Source organism: Dromiciops gliroides, chromosome 4 (genome assembly GCF_019393635.1).
Source record: "Dromiciops gliroides isolate mDroGli1 chromosome 4, mDroGli1.pri, whole genome shotgun sequence".
In the NCBI taxonomy this organism is placed as follows: Eukaryota; Metazoa; Chordata; class Mammalia; order Microbiotheria; family Microbiotheriidae; genus Dromiciops; species Dromiciops gliroides.
Genome location: NC_057864.1, coordinates 225571115 through 225588377, shown reverse-complemented (window position 1 = coordinate 225588377; position 17263 = coordinate 225571115). Strand labels below are relative to the sequence as shown.

The window sequence follows — 17263 nt, the reverse complement described above, 5'->3', positions numbered from 1 at the left end:
TTTTTAAAAATTGTTCATTAGGGGATGAGGGAGGTAGTGGAAAGGACAGATTAATTTAAAAAAGGAAAAAAAATAACAAATGTCACACATGGTTTAAAGAAGGGGGAGATGATTGAGGGGCCACTTTGTTGAAGAAGATGGGAGAGCATAGAACAAACAGCAAACAGAAAAGTTGACCATGTCAAGAAGAAGGATAATTTCATTATTAGAGATTAGTGGAAAGGAAGCGTGAATAGGGGATCGTGTCAAGGGATTTTAAGGCAAAGAAAAGTGGAAGAGATCAACCTCATGTTACATAGCCTTAATTTTCTCAGTGAAGCAAATGGTGAAGAGAGAGGGTAGTGGGAGAGGGAAGTGTGGAGAGCTTGAGGAGAGAAGAGAAAATTTGGAATAGCTTCTGTAAGGAATGAGGCAGAGAAGTAACTAGGGAAGATTAAAAAGATTACTATGGGGGGGTGGCTAGGTGGCACAGTGGATAAAGCACTGGTCCTGGATTCAGGATTACCTGAGTTCAAATCCGGCCACAGACATTTGACACTTACTAGCTGTGTGACCCTGGGCAAGTCACTTAACCCCCATTGCCCCACCCCCCCAAAAAAAAAGATTACTATGTTGAAGTATGAAGCCAGTTGAGGTTACATAATATACATTTGTAGTATACACAGTCAGTATACTTATGTAACTTCCTACAGCTTCATTGAACAGGATGTAGGTATGATCAGAGGTGGCAAGTGATAAGAGTAATCCAGGGTTTGAATCTGGCAAAGCATGAAGAGTGATAGGATAAGGGGGCAAGGAACTTGAGGAGAGAGGACAGTGTGGAGTTCAGGTCCTTAATATTAGGGTTGAGTGTGGATAGGAGAAAAATGAAGTGAGAGAACACACAGAAACGTAGAGAGATTAAAGGGTTGGAATTTAATGCCTTCACATTTCTAAGCTTATTATTCATTATATTCTCTTCATTCATTCTCTAACCCAGCAAAAGGTATTTCTTACATTCACCTCATACAAGATATTCTAGGGCCTGTCTCTGTACTTTTACCCAACCTGTCTCCCATACTCAGAATGCTTCCCTCCTCTTCCTCCTGACTCTTAGGATCCTTAGCTTTCTTCAAAATTCAGCTCAAATGCCACCTCCTCTTAGAAGACTATTTTAATTCCTTTCAGTTTTTATTGCCATAGCCTACCAGACATCAGTTTGTCCTGTTATTTCATTAGTATTAGGGGTTCCAGGATGTCTGTCTGTCTTTCTACATAAACACACACACATGTAGTATAAAATATCTATGCACATTTTTTGCACCCAAAAAATGGAAGCCCCTTGAAGCAGGGACATTGTTTTTGTCTTTGTACATCCATCACTTAATAAATATAATTCCTGGCAAATGGTGGGCACTTAATACATGCTTTTGACTGAATTAACAATAACAATAATAATTTCAAGAGTGTGCTGGTTTCAACTTACAGCAATCTTGACTTTAATGGCTGCCAATTTTTCTTGGGCAGTAACAAGATCCAGACTTGCTTTACTTAGGGCTTGCCGCTTGGGTTCCACATCACAGAACACCTCATAAAATCTCACAATATTTATGACCCAGGAACAGAGGCCAGCTGCTGCGTAAGACTTAGAAGCCACAAACTCAGGATTAAACTCTGGATCTTGAAGATAAGGTCGGATAGCCTTGAGGCAGTTCTCATGTATGTCCTCCTTGTTAAATTTCACCAGGGAGTCCAGAAAGCCATCAACTCGGGCCATGGTAACCTTGGCAGCTTTCCAACTTCGATCTCTGGGTACCTTCCCTCCAGGGGCCATGAGAACCATTACTGCAGCAGTGACATTGCTGACGGCCAAAGGCGGTGAGCCAAAGGACTTGAGCTCGGTTAGGTTGGTCTGAAAGGAGATGAGTTTGTTAGAAATAAATGAATAGGCTTGCTTTGTACCTAGTCACTAATGAAGCTAAACTCCAGAGTTATCACTCTGAAAGAACAGCTCTGAAGCTTGAAGCAGCCTTCTGAATTTTAAATATCATGACTCATCAGAGGGAAATCAATGGCAACTCCTTAGTGATTTCACATATTTCCCTGAATGATTAGTTGAAAATCAGCTATGTATTTTCAACATTTCCACAAACTCTCAGCCCATTAAAAATATGCAATTATTTCACATTCAACTGGAAACAGAAGTTCACATTCTTCAAAATATGTAGCATGTCATGAATAAAAGATAGGATTATTATAAATTAATTTTCATTCTACATGCAAATGAAACACCCTATAACCCAACTAGACTTTATTCTCTTTAATTAAACTGCTTTGTTCCACGGGGTGTTCTAACTACACTTGACTGTCTTGATAGCAAAGTGTTATTTTTCTGCAAAGAGATATTTGCAAAACAGGAAACTATGTCTTTCCAGCTGTCTTTGCCTAGACTCCAGGTCTGTATCAACACTTGGGATCTATCTAAAACTCCACATAGAGAACATATCTATGGCTTTCCATTCAGACATACATGGTTTTTATAGATGGACATAAACACAAATGGTTCATGAAAGTCAATGATGTGGAAAGCCCCTGTGGTGCCACTGCAGATTTTAAAGTAGAATCCCTTGTGTGCGACAAGAGTACAATTGAAATTGGAGATAGTTCAGTTGGTGAGTCCAAAGGTTAGAGTCTTTCACCAAATCAGTTGGAGGCTCTCAGCTTTGGAAATCTATGATGTAAGGGATGATTTTATAACCTTTACAGAGAGTTCCAATGAAAGTGCTTCATTTGCCTTTTTTTTTTTTTGGCGGGGCAATGAGGGTTAAGTGACTTGCCCAGGGTCACACAGCTAGTAAGTATCAAGTGTTTGAGGCCAGATTTGAACTCAGGTCCTCTTGAATCCAGGGCCAATGCTTTATCCACTGTGCCACCTAGCTGCCCCTTCATTTGCTTTTTAATCTTTTTCTCTCCTTGTTAGAATAAACTAGGCAGGCCTTGGCAACAGATTGGAAATGGGGGATGGTGAGAGATAATTAGGAGTCAAGGATGACATCTAGGTTGCAAGCCTAAGAAATTGGGAGGATAGTTGTCCTCAACAGCAATGGGGAAATTAGAATGGAGGTTTTTGGGAAAAAAATATCAATTTCAGTCTTGGACATATTGAGTTTAAGATAACTCTTGGATATCTAGTTTGAGATGTCTGAAAGGCAGTTGGAAATGTAAGACTGGAGATCAGTTGAGAGACAAGGATAGGTAGGATAAGTAGATCCTCAGACATGAATTTCTAATTCATTCTCCTAGCTCATCTAGATTCTTTGACAGGAAATAGGCATTCCCTCTCTCAGGATTCTTAGAAAATTTTGGTATATTTTCCAACACAATGAATCAGGGAATTCTTTTTAATATGGTTTATGAATGGAAGTAAAGGAAAGCTAACAGAAAGACTAAGCTGGAGATCCAGCTTTGACAGGAACCACCATCCTCAAAGTCACTCACAAATTCAATGTTATCTTCAACGCCTCTCTCATACTTACTCCACATATCCTATCGCCAAATCTTATTATTTCTACTATGCCAATATCTCATTCTCAAATTTAAACAGTTATCACTTTAGTGCAGGTTGCTATCACAACACATTTGAACTATTGCAATTGCCTTCTGGTTGGTCTCCCTGTCCCAAATCTTTCCATACCCCAATCTATCCTCAACTCATCTGCTAAAGTAATTTCCCTAAAGTATAGGTCTACTCCTTTCAATAAATGCAAATTATTTCAAGGATCAAATATAACATTTTTTGTTTGGCATTTAAAGCTCTTTACAACTTGACTCCTTCCAATCTTTCCAATTTTCTTATATTTTATTCTACCTAACTTAGTCTATTATCCAACTACATCAGCCTACTTGATGTTCCTGACCCTTGACATTCCATCTTCCAGCCATGTAACTTTCCATGGGCTGTCTCCTATGCCTGGAATGTTCTCTTTCTCCTAACTTCCCTGGTATCAGTCAAGACTCAGCTCAAATCCCATTTCCTGTAAGGGGTCTATCTTTTACTTCCTTTCCACCCCAGTGCATTCTCTCTGGGATCACCTTTCATCTGCACTGCATGTATCTTGTATGTACATAGTTATTTTTGTGTTGTCTCTTATATTTGAATATGAGAACTACTTGAGGGCATGGATGATGTTTTCACCACTTATTGTAGTACCTTGTTTAGCACAGTGCCTAGAACATAGTATATATTCAATTCTTGTTTATTGACTAACTGATCCTGATAAGACATAGCCTCTAGTCTTCACCATCCTGTTTGCCCACCTTTCTATGCACTCCAGCTGGTTAATATTTCAAGGAGCTACAACTCTTTAATCAGTAGTTATAACCCTACTACTAATACTAATTATAGTTCATCTATAACTGAATAGTTGGTTTTAGAGATTTGCTAGGATATGGATACTCTCCCTCCTTAACCAATGGGGAAGACTGCAACTAATCCATGACTTTTTATCCTATACAACTATTATCTATGTCCTTCCATAAAATCAAAAGGGGATTTAGCCAAATGTGTTATGGACCTCTCTATTTCTTGATATTAAATACATACCAATGGAGCATACAGACTCCTTTTGTCATGCCTCACTCCAGGAGTGTGCTAGAAGCAGCTTGAATTCAGTGGGAACATTTATACCTTTGTTGTTTGTCTAGACTTAATAAAGTGATGGAGAAAATGTTAATAAAGAAGATTGACCTTAAAAATGAGTCATGTACAATTCCAAAGGACTCATGATGAAAAATGCTGTCCATTTCCAGAGAAAGAACTGATGGAGTCTGAATGCAGATCAAAGCATAATATTTTTTGCTTTCAGGGTGTGTGTGTGTATGTGTGTGTGTGTGTGAGTATTTGGTCTGTGTTTTCTTTCACAACATGACTAACATGGAAATTTTTTGCATGGTTGTACATGCATAACCTACATCAAATTGCTTATTGTCTTAGGAGGGGGGAGGAAAAAGAAGGGAAAGGATTTAGAACTCAAAATTTTAAAAACATTAAAACATTAAAACATTAAAACATTAAAAACATTAAAAAAATGAATGTTAAACATGTTTTTACACATAATTGGGAAAAATAAAATATTATTTTTTAAAAAGAGCCATACAGTTTATTGTTAAACACTTCTCTGCATACCTGTCTCCCTCTCACTACCCCATTAGTCTACCTTCTTTTCCTACATATTTTTGATGAAAACTTTTCCACTGCCCTCAGTGTAAATGATACCTACTATCAATCTCTCCATCAATTTTTGGGTGAACTGAAACATTAATATCTCATATGGTCTCATAGCCATAAACATAACTAGGAAAAAGCAGGTGTTAAAAAGATGGGTGCTTTGTGTCAAGGTAATGCTTAGGGTCATTTAAAATACTGCCCAGTTTTCCAAATGCAATTCAGTTTGCTTTCTTCCTTGTATTCAATCCTAGGACAGTTTCACTGCTCATCTGCAGTATCTGCCCAAGTCAGATATGCAGGTCCAGTCTATTCAACTGTATATCCTAGTGGGAGCACTAGTTAGTCTTCATTTACTTGGTTTTTCCTGTGTGGATATTTAGGTCAAACTCTTTTGAATGATTATGAAACTCATCAAAGAGGCTGTGCAATGTTACAGGGTTTGATCCTTTATTTCCCTACCTTATTGAGGGTGTTGAGAGCTGCTTGGGCTGCTGTGAGAGCTGGCTCTGCTTTAGCCAAATCTTCCTCACAGTCCTTTTGCTTCTGCTTGACCTCCAACATGATTAGAGCCACCTTCTGCTCCTCTTCATCAGCAATGGCCTTCTCTTTGCTCACTTTCTCTGTCTCTACTCCAACTACTTGAATTAGTTTGTCTGCATCCTCATTCTTTTGCCTGAGCTCTACTTCCTGGAGGGCCAGTTTGGCTTTTAGGTCATCTACCTGGAATTTGGAAACACGTGGAATGTTAGTGACAAATAACCAGGGGGAACACATGGCAACCACAACATTGTGAAAAAGTCTGAGGAGAAACTAAAAGAACATGCATACTCTAGGAGAAGCACGTTCATTTGGGACAGTAATTTCTCTTGAATTGGGTAAGTGAATGCTATTAGCAAAAGGGGTCACAGAATAATAAGATTTTCAGCACACTCCCTGCCAGAACCTTAGATTTTAGGAACACAATCCTGCCTTCAGGTAGGCAAAGTACAATTATTCCCATTTTAAAGATAAGAAAACTGAGGTCCAGAGATTGAGGGCTAAGGTTTGCCAAAGTATGACTGGAAATAGGATATGGGGTATGAGGCAGTGTAAAGTTGGATTTTCTAAGTATAGGGTCAAGACTGGAAGGGAGAGGAAAGTGAAGTCAGAGAAGGGTTAAGAAAGTACTGGGGGAGGGAGCACAGAAATTGGAGGTACCAATGAGGACAAATAATAGGTTTAAGAGTACCAAGGAATATGGAGAGAATGATAGAAGCTTATTGGAAGATAGGAGAATGTCAGAGCTTTGATTAAATAAGTAGAATACTCATAGGCAAAGGTGAGATAAAGGGTGTGACCCTCCATGTGTGTGGCTGAGGAGTAAAGGAGTAGTTTATGGAATTTAAGGAGACCTGAATGGAAATGCTATGGGAATACATAGCACTAGGAAGGATTTTTGAGCAGTATGATATGTAGTCCCTGATATTGAAGATTTAAACCACAAAACTCATGAACAGATGAGAAAGCAATAAAAATAATATATTTTATTGTACTGTCATTACATGCAATAGGAATTAATAGAAAAAAAGAAATCTGATTGGAATAGTTTGAAAAGACTTCTCGGCATAGGTAGAATTCATAGAATTTCAAAGTTGGAAGGGATATTAGAAGTCATCTAGTATAACTTATCCTCTGACAAGAATCCCCTTGACAATATGTCCAATACTCACCAGCCTTTGCTTAAAGACTGCTACTGAGAAGGAAACTACTCTTTCAAGACAGCTCATTCCACATTTGGTTTGCTCTGATTATTAGAACATTTCCCCTAATATCAAAGCCTAAATTTGCTGCTTTGTACTTCTACCTTTGCTAGTTTTGCTATCTCGGGTCAGTCTCTCTCCTAACATGATAGCCCTTCAAATGCTAGAATATAGTTATTTTGTTTCTTCTTTTTTCTAGACTAAACATCTCCAGATTTTTCATCTGATTCTCACATGGTATGGTCTCAAGGTCTTCCTGATATTGGTCCCCCACATCTTGTACTATTCTTTCTAAAATTCATTTCACAGAACTAAAAATAATAGTCCACATTTGGTCTTTCTAAAGCATAATGTACAACTGTATTAAAACCTTCCTAGTTCTGTACACAATACCTCTCAGCATGACCTAAGATCACATTAGCTTTTTTTGGCTGATATATCATGCTACTGACAAATTTTGAGCTTACAACTCACCAGAAGCCCCAGATGTTTTTCAAATGAACTGCTTCCTAGCTATGCCTCACCACACTTTGTTCTTGTGAGGTTGATTTGAACCTGAATTGAAAACTTTACATTTGTCTCTTTTAAATGTCAGTTTATTAGATTCACTCCAATGATTTCATCCATTTAGATCTTTTTGGATGATGACTTTGTCAGTCCACATGTTATCTGTCTTTTCTAGCTTTGTATTATTCACAAAAATGACAATAATGTTAGATATTCCTTTATTAAACTCATTAATAAAATTTAATGAGCATAGGGCCAAGCACATATCTCTGGGGCAATCCATCAAAGACTTCAAGTTAACTTCAGACCACTAACTCTTTGTGTTCTGCCATTGAAACTGCTTTAAATGTGCCCATCTATGTTGTCATCTAGCACAACCCTCTCCATCTTGTTCACATGAATAGTGTGAGACTTTGACAAATGCTTCATTAAAATTGAAGCAAACTTTATCTACAGCATCTCTCCAATATATGAGCAAAGTAACATTGTCAAGAAATATGAAATGAAGCTAACTGACAGGACTTGGTATTCATGAAGCCAAGCTGGCTTTCAGTGAATTTAATTCCTTTTTTAGGACTTGATAAATCATTCCTTTAATAATCTCCAAATATTAATAGACCTGTGATCTCATTGATGTGAGTATTCTCTTTAGTGATGTGGATTGTCATCCATCCATGCCTAAGATGGATATCTTATGCAATTCTTTTCCATGGCCTTTTATAAGTTTGTCTTGGGAGGAGTTTCCATTGTTTTCTCTTGACATAAAAAAATACCAGTGGAGCATACAGGGTGTCCATTAGTTATTTCCCATTTTCATGACATAACCAATCTATCTTTTTTGCTCATACATTTCTTTGATGTCATACTTTCCTCCACTACTCTTTTGCCTTTTTTGTAATGCATTACAACCTACTTAACTCTATCATGCACCTCTCCAGTGCTGTTTGTGTGATTCTCAATTTCATTTATATGTAGAATATAATGTACATTAGTACATTCATATGATAACACTGAAAAAAATTCACTTTATTTTAATGAAAAGACTGAATTCATTGATGTAACTTTGCAATTTCCCAAAAAGCAATTGAGGTAACTCTCCTCTTCAAATTTGGGCACAGTTCATTGTCCATTTGGCAGTGTCTGTCCAAAATCATCTGTCTTTCTATCTGTCAGTCTATCATCTATCTATCTAATAGACCAACTCAATAGATTCAATTCATTCAATTACATATCATAGTTTGGACAATAGATATTCTTCATTCATTTGGTTTTCTTATGTGTATAGTAAAGTCAAACTTTTTGTACTGATTATTGATCTCAATCATGAGGCTCACAATTTTCTGTATGCAGTCATTACAGTATGATTCATAAGGAGGATTTATACCATTTGTAGGATCTCCTTTATTAAAGTGATGAATATCTTTGATGAACATCTTTTATGCCTTGCTTCATATTAATGATCTAAGGGTCCTCAAATAAGAATGTTAATATATTGTTATATCTTCTAAGAAATCTCAAATAATTTTGTAATTTGCATTCAATAATACATTCCATAATTTTTGTAGGAATTTTAAAATTTATCATTTATAAATTTAACTCTTTTCCTTTTAAAAAAATAGGGTCACCCACCTTTCTTCTGTTTGCTCCAATCTTTCAAAGATCACAGATACACAGCATTCACATCTGCTCGTGCTTTCAGAACATTGTGATGTAGTTTGCTGTAATCTGATGATCTTAACTTGTCAAGGGCAGCAAAATGTTTTCTTACTATTTCTGTATATCTTGGGTTTCAACTACCTATTAGTGATTTTTATTCTGTCCTTTCCAATTTAAAAGTCATTCTCCTTAGCAGAGAAAAACAAAAAAACATGATGTAACTTTTTCTAGTCATTATTATTGCATCTTCTATCCCAAACAATAGTCCTTGTTGTTCTTTGATCCTCTTCCTTCACTCTCCCCAAATAAAGCTGAAATCTCCCATTGTCCTTTTTGTTGTGGTTGGTTTTCCTCATGAGTTTCTGCTTATTCTGATCTTTAGTGGCTCTATAGAATTTTTTTCCTTTGTATGGTACAACTTTCTTCCTTCCTCACCCCCTTCCACAGAAAATGAAGTCTTGCTTGCCCATGCACAGATGACGAAACATAAAACATTCGAAGTCCCCATTAGATATGCTCTGGAAGGTAAACACACTTTAGAGCCTCTGAGCAATGCTTTAGTGTCCTATAGTACACTATAAAATTGAAAGTTGAAGAAAATACAAAATTAATATTGACTCATAAGAAAGCATTTTATTCAATAGAGCAAAATACTGCCCCAAAGGATCTTTTCCAAAAAGATACATGTTAAAATTATAAGAGATTTCTTAAAAGTATAGTGAAAATATAAGTGTGTATTAAGTCTCTGATTATTAATATCAAGTGAAGCATAAAACAGTGATATATGCTTGCCACGGTTATTTCCCACTGTTATAAAGGGTATCTAGGGTAGGGAAGGAGGGTAGTAGTATTTGAGGGGATCAAAAAAGGCTTTGTGGAGAAGGTGACTATTTTAGCTGATTCAAGGGAGATTTTGTGATGTGCTGGTAAGAAGGGCCTGAATTCCTATCTTGGGAGACAGTCAGGGCAATGGAAGAAATGAGAAATAGAGTGCTATATGTGCAGAACAGCAAGAATGTGAGTTTAGTGGAATCATATAGTGTGGGAAGGGGAATAATATAGGATGAGGCTAGAGACATAGAAAAGGGCCAGATTGTGAAGGGCTTTAAAAGACAAATAGTGGAGTTCATCATTTATCCTAGAGACAATAGGGACCCATTAGAGTTCATTGAGTAGAGGAATGACATAGTCAGGCTTGTGCTCAACAAAAATAATTTTGGCATCTTCATGGAGGATGGACTGGGGAGATCCTTGAGGCATGCAGTTAGGAGGCCACTGCAATACTTCATGCTGAAAAGAATCCACACAAGAAAAATGAAATGATTGGAGAAAGTCTATTTTTCAGATTAATAATAGACAGTTGTATTGATAATCCATTGAGTTAGTACATCAATATATATGTCTTAGTCAGATTCTGGAGATGAATGAGGTGGATCCAGAATTGAATAGGAGGAAGAGAGCAAGATGGATTCTATTTTGAAAACTGCAGCACTTTCTATGCCTCTAGGCTTTCTGACTTTGGGCAGGTGATTTTTACCTCTATGGATCTCAGTTTCCTTACCTGTAAAATTAAGATTTATGTTTTCCAGTTCTAAATTCTATGATTCTGAGAAACTTTTTAGAGTGGATTTAAAAGAAAGGGAAGAGCCAAAGATGTTTAAAAAGTTTCTAGCCTGGGAGATATTACAAATTGTTATAGATACAAATAGGGCAATTGGGAAGGAAAGTAAGAATTGGTGGTTTAAGAAGAGGGGAAAGTTTGGAATGGATCTTTTCCTTTCCATATCTACTTAAACATTATGTTTGAATCATTACATAAGTAGTTATCTCGTCTACAGTTTCTGCCCATTCAATCCATCCTACACATTACTGTCCGATTAATCTACATTGAGCATTACTGTCATGTTAATCCACTGCTCAGAAGCTCTTAATTACTTGACAAAGTCTGAAAGTCTTAGCCCAATATTCAAGGTCTATAATCTTATCCTAATCAACCTTTCTAACCTAATCTCCAGTTACTCCTGAACCTTTTTTCTTTAGCCAACTTGTTCTACTCACTGTGTCCTGTGACTCATTAGCCCATTCCTTTCTAAGTTATATTTTTCATGTCTCTAAGTCTATTTTGCCTATTCCTAGACTTTCTTGACTCAAGCAATCAAGATTAAGTACATACTATATTCCAGGCACCGTGTTAGATTCAGGGGATATAAAGGCAAAAGCAAAACAGCCTTTGCCCTCAAGAAGCTTTAAGTCCAGTAGGGGAGACAACAGTTACATATATGAAACACATTTATATATGAAGCACATATAAAAGGATGGACAAAACACCTATAAAGCAGATATAAAGTGGGGGGGGGAGAGGAAGTAGTAGCTGAGATCAGGAAAGACATCATGTAGAAGTTGATGCTTGAGAAAAAGCATTCTGTGGAGGGGAGGGAAGAGAGGGGAGGTATAGAGGCATGGGGACAGCAAGTATAAAAGCATGGTGATGGGAGATAGAATTTTGTGTGTTAGGAGAAAGTAGGCTGGTATGATTGCTTTGTCAAATAAATTGAGGGAATTAATGTGTAAGAAGTCTGGAAAGGTAAGATGGGATCAGGTTGTGGAGAGTTTTAAATGTCACGGGAATTAATATTGATCCTAGGGGTAAGAGAGAACCATGAGAGTTTATTGAGGTAGGTGTGTGTGTGTGTGTGTGTGTGTGTGTGTGTGTGTGTGTGTGTGTGTGTGAGAGAGAGAGAGAGAGAGAGAGAGAGAGAGAGAGAGAGAGAGAGAGAGAGAGAGAGAGAGAGAAATGATCAGACTTGCACTTTTAGGAAAAACTTGGCTGTACTTGTGGAGTATGTATTAAGACAGGGAAAAACTTGAAGCTGGAACACTCTTTTTTGTATAGCTAATTCCTATTAATACTTTAGGTCCAGTTCACATTTCACTACTTCATGAAGGCTTCTCTGACCCATCCTAACCTGAAATATTTTTTACCTCATTTAAACTTTAAACTCCTATAACTCTTAATTGGCATTTGCCTTACACAATTGTCAGTTATCTGTTCATATATCCATGTCTTACCTCCATAATTCTATTCTTAAGTTTTTTGAGGCTGTATCATAGACATCTCTCTCTATGATGTGCACCCATCACATCATAGTATCTCATAGCCCAGGGTCTTTCATATGGTAGATACTAAATAAACAGGGAAGTTAGATAATATGGGACAATACCATGGAGTTAGTCTAGAAAAGTCACTAAGAGATGAAAAAAATAGAAATTGATGAATATCAGCCAGACTCAGTCTGAAGTTGGACAGAATGAATATATACATATGTATATATCTAATAGACCAAAGCTCAGTTCTTTGTATTCCTCCAGCAGAATCTGGTGGCTGGGAAGCAGAAATAGCATATAAGTCACCAGTGCCTAATAAATAATTATTCTCTTTTCAGTAAAGGAAAAATTCTCTAACTATTGCCTGGAAAATTATTGCTGGAGCCTTTCCAGGGAAGTGAAGAATCAGTCTCAATTGATTTCTGGAAAGTAAAAAAGGGCATTTATATTTGCAATACAAAATATATTTCTATAGAGCAAAGTAACTACCATGTTTCTCATTCTGTTGCTGTTTATTTCATATAACAGTCAAAGATTACTTTAGAGCTCCTGGAACACATCAAATGAATTCAAAGCCTTTATAATGCAAAATATATAAAGAGAAAAAAATAAAACTGGAGCTTAGACTCTGCTGATAATTCCTCTTTCATGCCAGATTTAAAAAGAAAAGAACAAGATTATTCTTTAATATATTCTTTAATTGTAATTGGTGTTCACTGCAGACTTTATGTTAACTTCAGATGGAGTCCTGCTTCTTAGAACTCTTCTTGTTGGATGTTATTTTGTTCAGCTGCAGAAGGTTATTTCCACAAGGACAAAGACACAATTGTAAATCAAAATGATTGAGTCACATAATCACTCCAGTCAGCAAACTCAACTTTTTGTTCCTTTTTAAGTCTTGAGGGATTTGAGAAAACTGAAGCAGGAGTTGTTTTGTGTGTGTTGATTGCAGTTATGGCTTATGACCTTAGGTCTAAGTAAATAATCACAGCTAATGTGAATAGGGCTTTATAGAACTTAAGGTGCTCCACAGAGTCAAACTAGGGGTCTATCAGCCAGGCTTAGATAATTCTTACCAAATACAAAAAGGAAATGGCTCTAAGCATATTGTATAGCACCTCTGCTATAGAACAGGAAATTTAAATGGGTTTCTGCTAAATCCTTCCCTTTCCCTCTTCTTTTGTATATAATCTTAGATACATAAAGTCATACTTTTGCAGAAACTCCCAGATCTGGACATAGCAAGGAAACATCTCATTCAAACAATGTTTTTTACTTTCTCCTTTAGTTCAACCTGCTTAATGACTGTCCTTAACCAATGGCTCCTTCCATGCAACCTATAAAGATATCTAAGATCCTCTCTATCCTTAGAAAACCCTCACTTAACCATGCCATTCCTTGAAGCTATCATCTTATATATTTTCTCCTGTTTAAACCCAAATTCCTAGAATTGTGTAGTATTACACACACACATCTCCTGAGCTTCAAGGCCAAATTACCAGCTTCTCTCCTGGATAGATATCTCAAACTCAATATGTCCAAAACAATGCTTGCTATCTTTTCCAAGAAACCTACCCTTCTTCCTAAATTTATTATTTCTCTCAAGGATACCACTCTGTTTTACCTTTCAAATCCACTTGGTTACCAAGCTTTATTGATTCCATCTGGGCAAACTTTTTTTTCACATCTGTCCTCTTATCTCCACTCACATGGGCAGCCACTATCCTGGCTCATGCTCTCATCATCTCTAAGATGCACTATTGCATGAAATAGCCTTCAAATAAGTATTAATGTATTTTTTTACATCATCAAAAATTTCCCCAGTATTCTTTCCCCTCTCAGAGAGTTATACAATATCCACATGATATCTTTAAAGAGGAAAGGAAAAAGAAAATCAGCAAAGCTAATCAATACATTGAAAAAGTCTGAAAATATGTGCAATGTACCACCCTTTATATAGGGACATGTCTAAAACTGAAGTCATAATCTTTCCATCCAAGTCTTCTTTCTTCCTAAATGCCCTATTATTGTTGAGATGTCAACATCTCTCCAGTCAACCAGCCTCAAAACTGATGTATCATCCTCAACTTCTCACTCCATCGAACTTCCTATATCTAATCAGTTATTGAGTTCTGTTGTTTTAAGCTTGGTAACATCTCTCAGAAAGGCTTCCTTTTCTCCTCAGACACTGCAAACACAACCCTCATCACCTCATGCCTGGAAAATTACAATAGCCTACTGATTGTTAGCTCTACATCAAATGTTTCCCTACTCTATATTTGTTGCTGTTGTTCAGTTGTTCACTTGTGTCCAACTCTTTGTGACCCTGTGAACCATACCATACCAGGCTCTTCTGTCCTCCACTATTTCCTAAAGTCTGTCTAAGTAAATATTTATTGGCTTCATGATACCATCTATACCTCTCATCCTCTGCCATCCTCTTCTCCTTTTGCCTTTAGTCTTCCCCAACATCAGAGTCTTTTCCAATGAGTCCCGTCTTCTTATTATGTGGTCAAAGTATTTAAGCTTTAGCTTCAGTATTTGCCTTTTCCAATGAATTGTTGGTGTTCAGTCATTTTAGTCATGTCTGACTCTTTGTGACCTCACCTGGGGTATTCTTGGGAAGGATACTGAAGTCATTTGCTCTATCCACTGTATCACCTAGATGCCTCTTCCAATGAATAGTCAGAGTAAATTTCTTTAAGTATTGATTGAATTGATCTCTTTGCTGTCCAAAGAACTCTCAAAAGTTTTTTCCAGCACCACAATTCAAAAGCATCACATCTGTGGTGCTCAACTTTCATTATAGTCTATCTCCCCAGTCTAGTACGGACTAAAACATAAATTCCCATTGTTTTTTTTAAAGCCCTTCATGATCTGGCCACTTCCTACCTTTCCAGTCTTCTTTGTACTTCCTTCCACATACTCTAAGATCTAGAGGTTTCTTTGCTGTTCCTAGGACAGTACATGCCATCTCTGACTCTGGAAATTTTCACTCGCTGTCCCCGATACCTGGATCTTTCTCCCTCTTCATTTCTACTTCCTGACTTCCATGGTTTCCTTCAAGTTTCAGTGAGTTCTACCTTCTGAAAGAAGCATTTTTCCATTCTTGCTTAATCTTAGTGTCTTCCCTTTGAAATTATCCCCAATTTGTCACTGCTACAGTGGACAGAGTGATGGACCTGGAGTCAGGAGGACCTGAGTTCATATGCAGCTTCAGACACTTACTGGCTATGTGATTCTGGGCAAGACACTTGACCAGTTTCCTCATCTGTAAAATGAGCTGGAGAAGGAAGCAGCAAACTATTCTAGTATCCCTTCCAAGAAAACCTCAAATGGGGCCATGAAGAGTCAGCCATGATTGAAATGACCAGACAACAGCAAATATCCTATTCATGCATAGTTATTTGCACTTTATTCCTCCCATTAACCCACTAGTCATGAGGTCAGAGAAAAGAATCCTGAGTATAAAAATAAAAAACCTTTCTGTTCCAATAGTCACTTCCATCTCCTAATTTATATTCTCTTTGAATCTTTATCTAGAAAAAAGAAGAACTGAAATACTAATAAAATAGTAAGAACATATTAACAAAAGGATACAGAAACTTAGAATTTAAACGTCCACCATTTCAGACAGAAAAAGGAGGAGATTATTTACCAGCCAGCTGGATTTCCTCAGAAAAGGCCAATCTCTTATCTTCCCAGCAGGGTTTCCATGTAATTAGTAACGTCATGGCCAAAAGCTTCTAGTATCTCAGTTTTTACCATATTCCCCATTCAAGGTGTATTTCTTCATCTCTCCTGTTCTGTTACTGCTCTTCTTCTTCCCATTGAGGAGATATTCAAATTTCCTTGGTCTCATAATCCTATCCTCATTTGGTCGAAAACGTACCATCAATTATGTCTCTCCTCTGGCTAGGAAGATTATTCTTGCAACAATAGACTACATTGCCCAAGATCTTAGTTGTTCCTTTAAGTTGAAAGGCTTGGACTTTGAATCCAACTGGAACACCTTAATGAGTCAAATTAAAGTGACTGAAAACTACTCAATTCTGGTTACCTGGGCAGATGTGCTGTGAAGCTTCTGCAGCCCATTCTCAAGCCTTTCCATTTTAGATGTCAGCTCTTTGCCATTCTTAACCATCAGGTTCTGGTAGAGTCTGATCTGCTCCAGGAAGGACTTGGGTGTGGTGTAATTATAGCGCCGATCATTGCTCAGGTAAGACTGGGACATTTGGTTGACACTTGTGTGTACATAAGCCATGAATTTACTAATTGACTCCTTTACTGTGGGCTAAAATAAAAGAGAAGATTATAAAACAGTTCCCCACACAATAAACACAGATTATTTCTTCCTCCCATCTCTCCATGATTCCCAAAGACTTGTGGATTGGCTTCCACTCCAGTCTAGGAGTGATATAGAGCCTTATGCTTATAGCATGGGTTGTAACCCTACCCCAGAAATTCTGGGGAAAATTCTGTCTAGAACCAATAAAGAGTTCCCCACAAAGGTGGTAAAGTTCTCAGAGAATGCCAGCTTGGCTTTCTTTCCCCACACTTACATCGATGTTCTCCATGTTTTGTAAGAAACGCAGGCCTACTGACTCCAGTGCCTGTTGTGGCCACTCATGAAACCAATCAATGGCTGTGCAATTCACAATGGCTGGAAATTTCCTGCTTCGAACTCTTAGCTTGTTCCCCACAGGGGAGAAGCAGAGTGCAACCTGAGAATTCAGAAGTGTCAGAGAATGAAGAAGGAACAAGGGAAATGCTAATCAGAAAAACAGACAAGCTTCCTTATCACCTGGAAAATGGAAAAACAAATCCTAAGGTTGTTTTATAGCTTTACAGACTTGTAAGCCTTTCTGTCCCAGAAACTGAGGACTTGTCATGTGCTTTCTAAGCCAACATGGTTCCCATGTAGTCATAGCAGGCACATATCTGAAAGAGTGAAGTCAAAAAGCATTTTATTGTTAGTTAGCATAGGTTATTATATTCTGTTATTTTTGACTGTTTCATCAAGGAAATGCCCCATTTCTTGAGGAAACAA

The 17263-nt window shown here is 37.4% G+C and overlaps 1 protein-coding gene across 1 annotated transcript in view; it reads right to left on the bottom strand.

The window, feature by feature from the left end:
* Positions 1–17263, bottom strand: part of DNAH9 (dynein axonemal heavy chain 9) — a 455137-nt gene that overhangs the window by 127292 nt on the left and 310582 nt on the right. Inside the window, exons 47-50 of the mRNA XM_044002519.1 lie at positions 16776–16937; positions 16274–16507; positions 5666–5926; positions 1466–1891 (exon numbers count right to left, since the gene is read on the bottom strand). Coding sequence (XP_043858454.1) covers positions 1466–1891; positions 5666–5926; positions 16274–16507; positions 16776–16937 — 1083 coding nt within the window. The remainder of the gene's footprint in view (positions 1–1465; positions 1892–5665; positions 5927–16273; positions 16508–16775; positions 16938–17263) is intronic.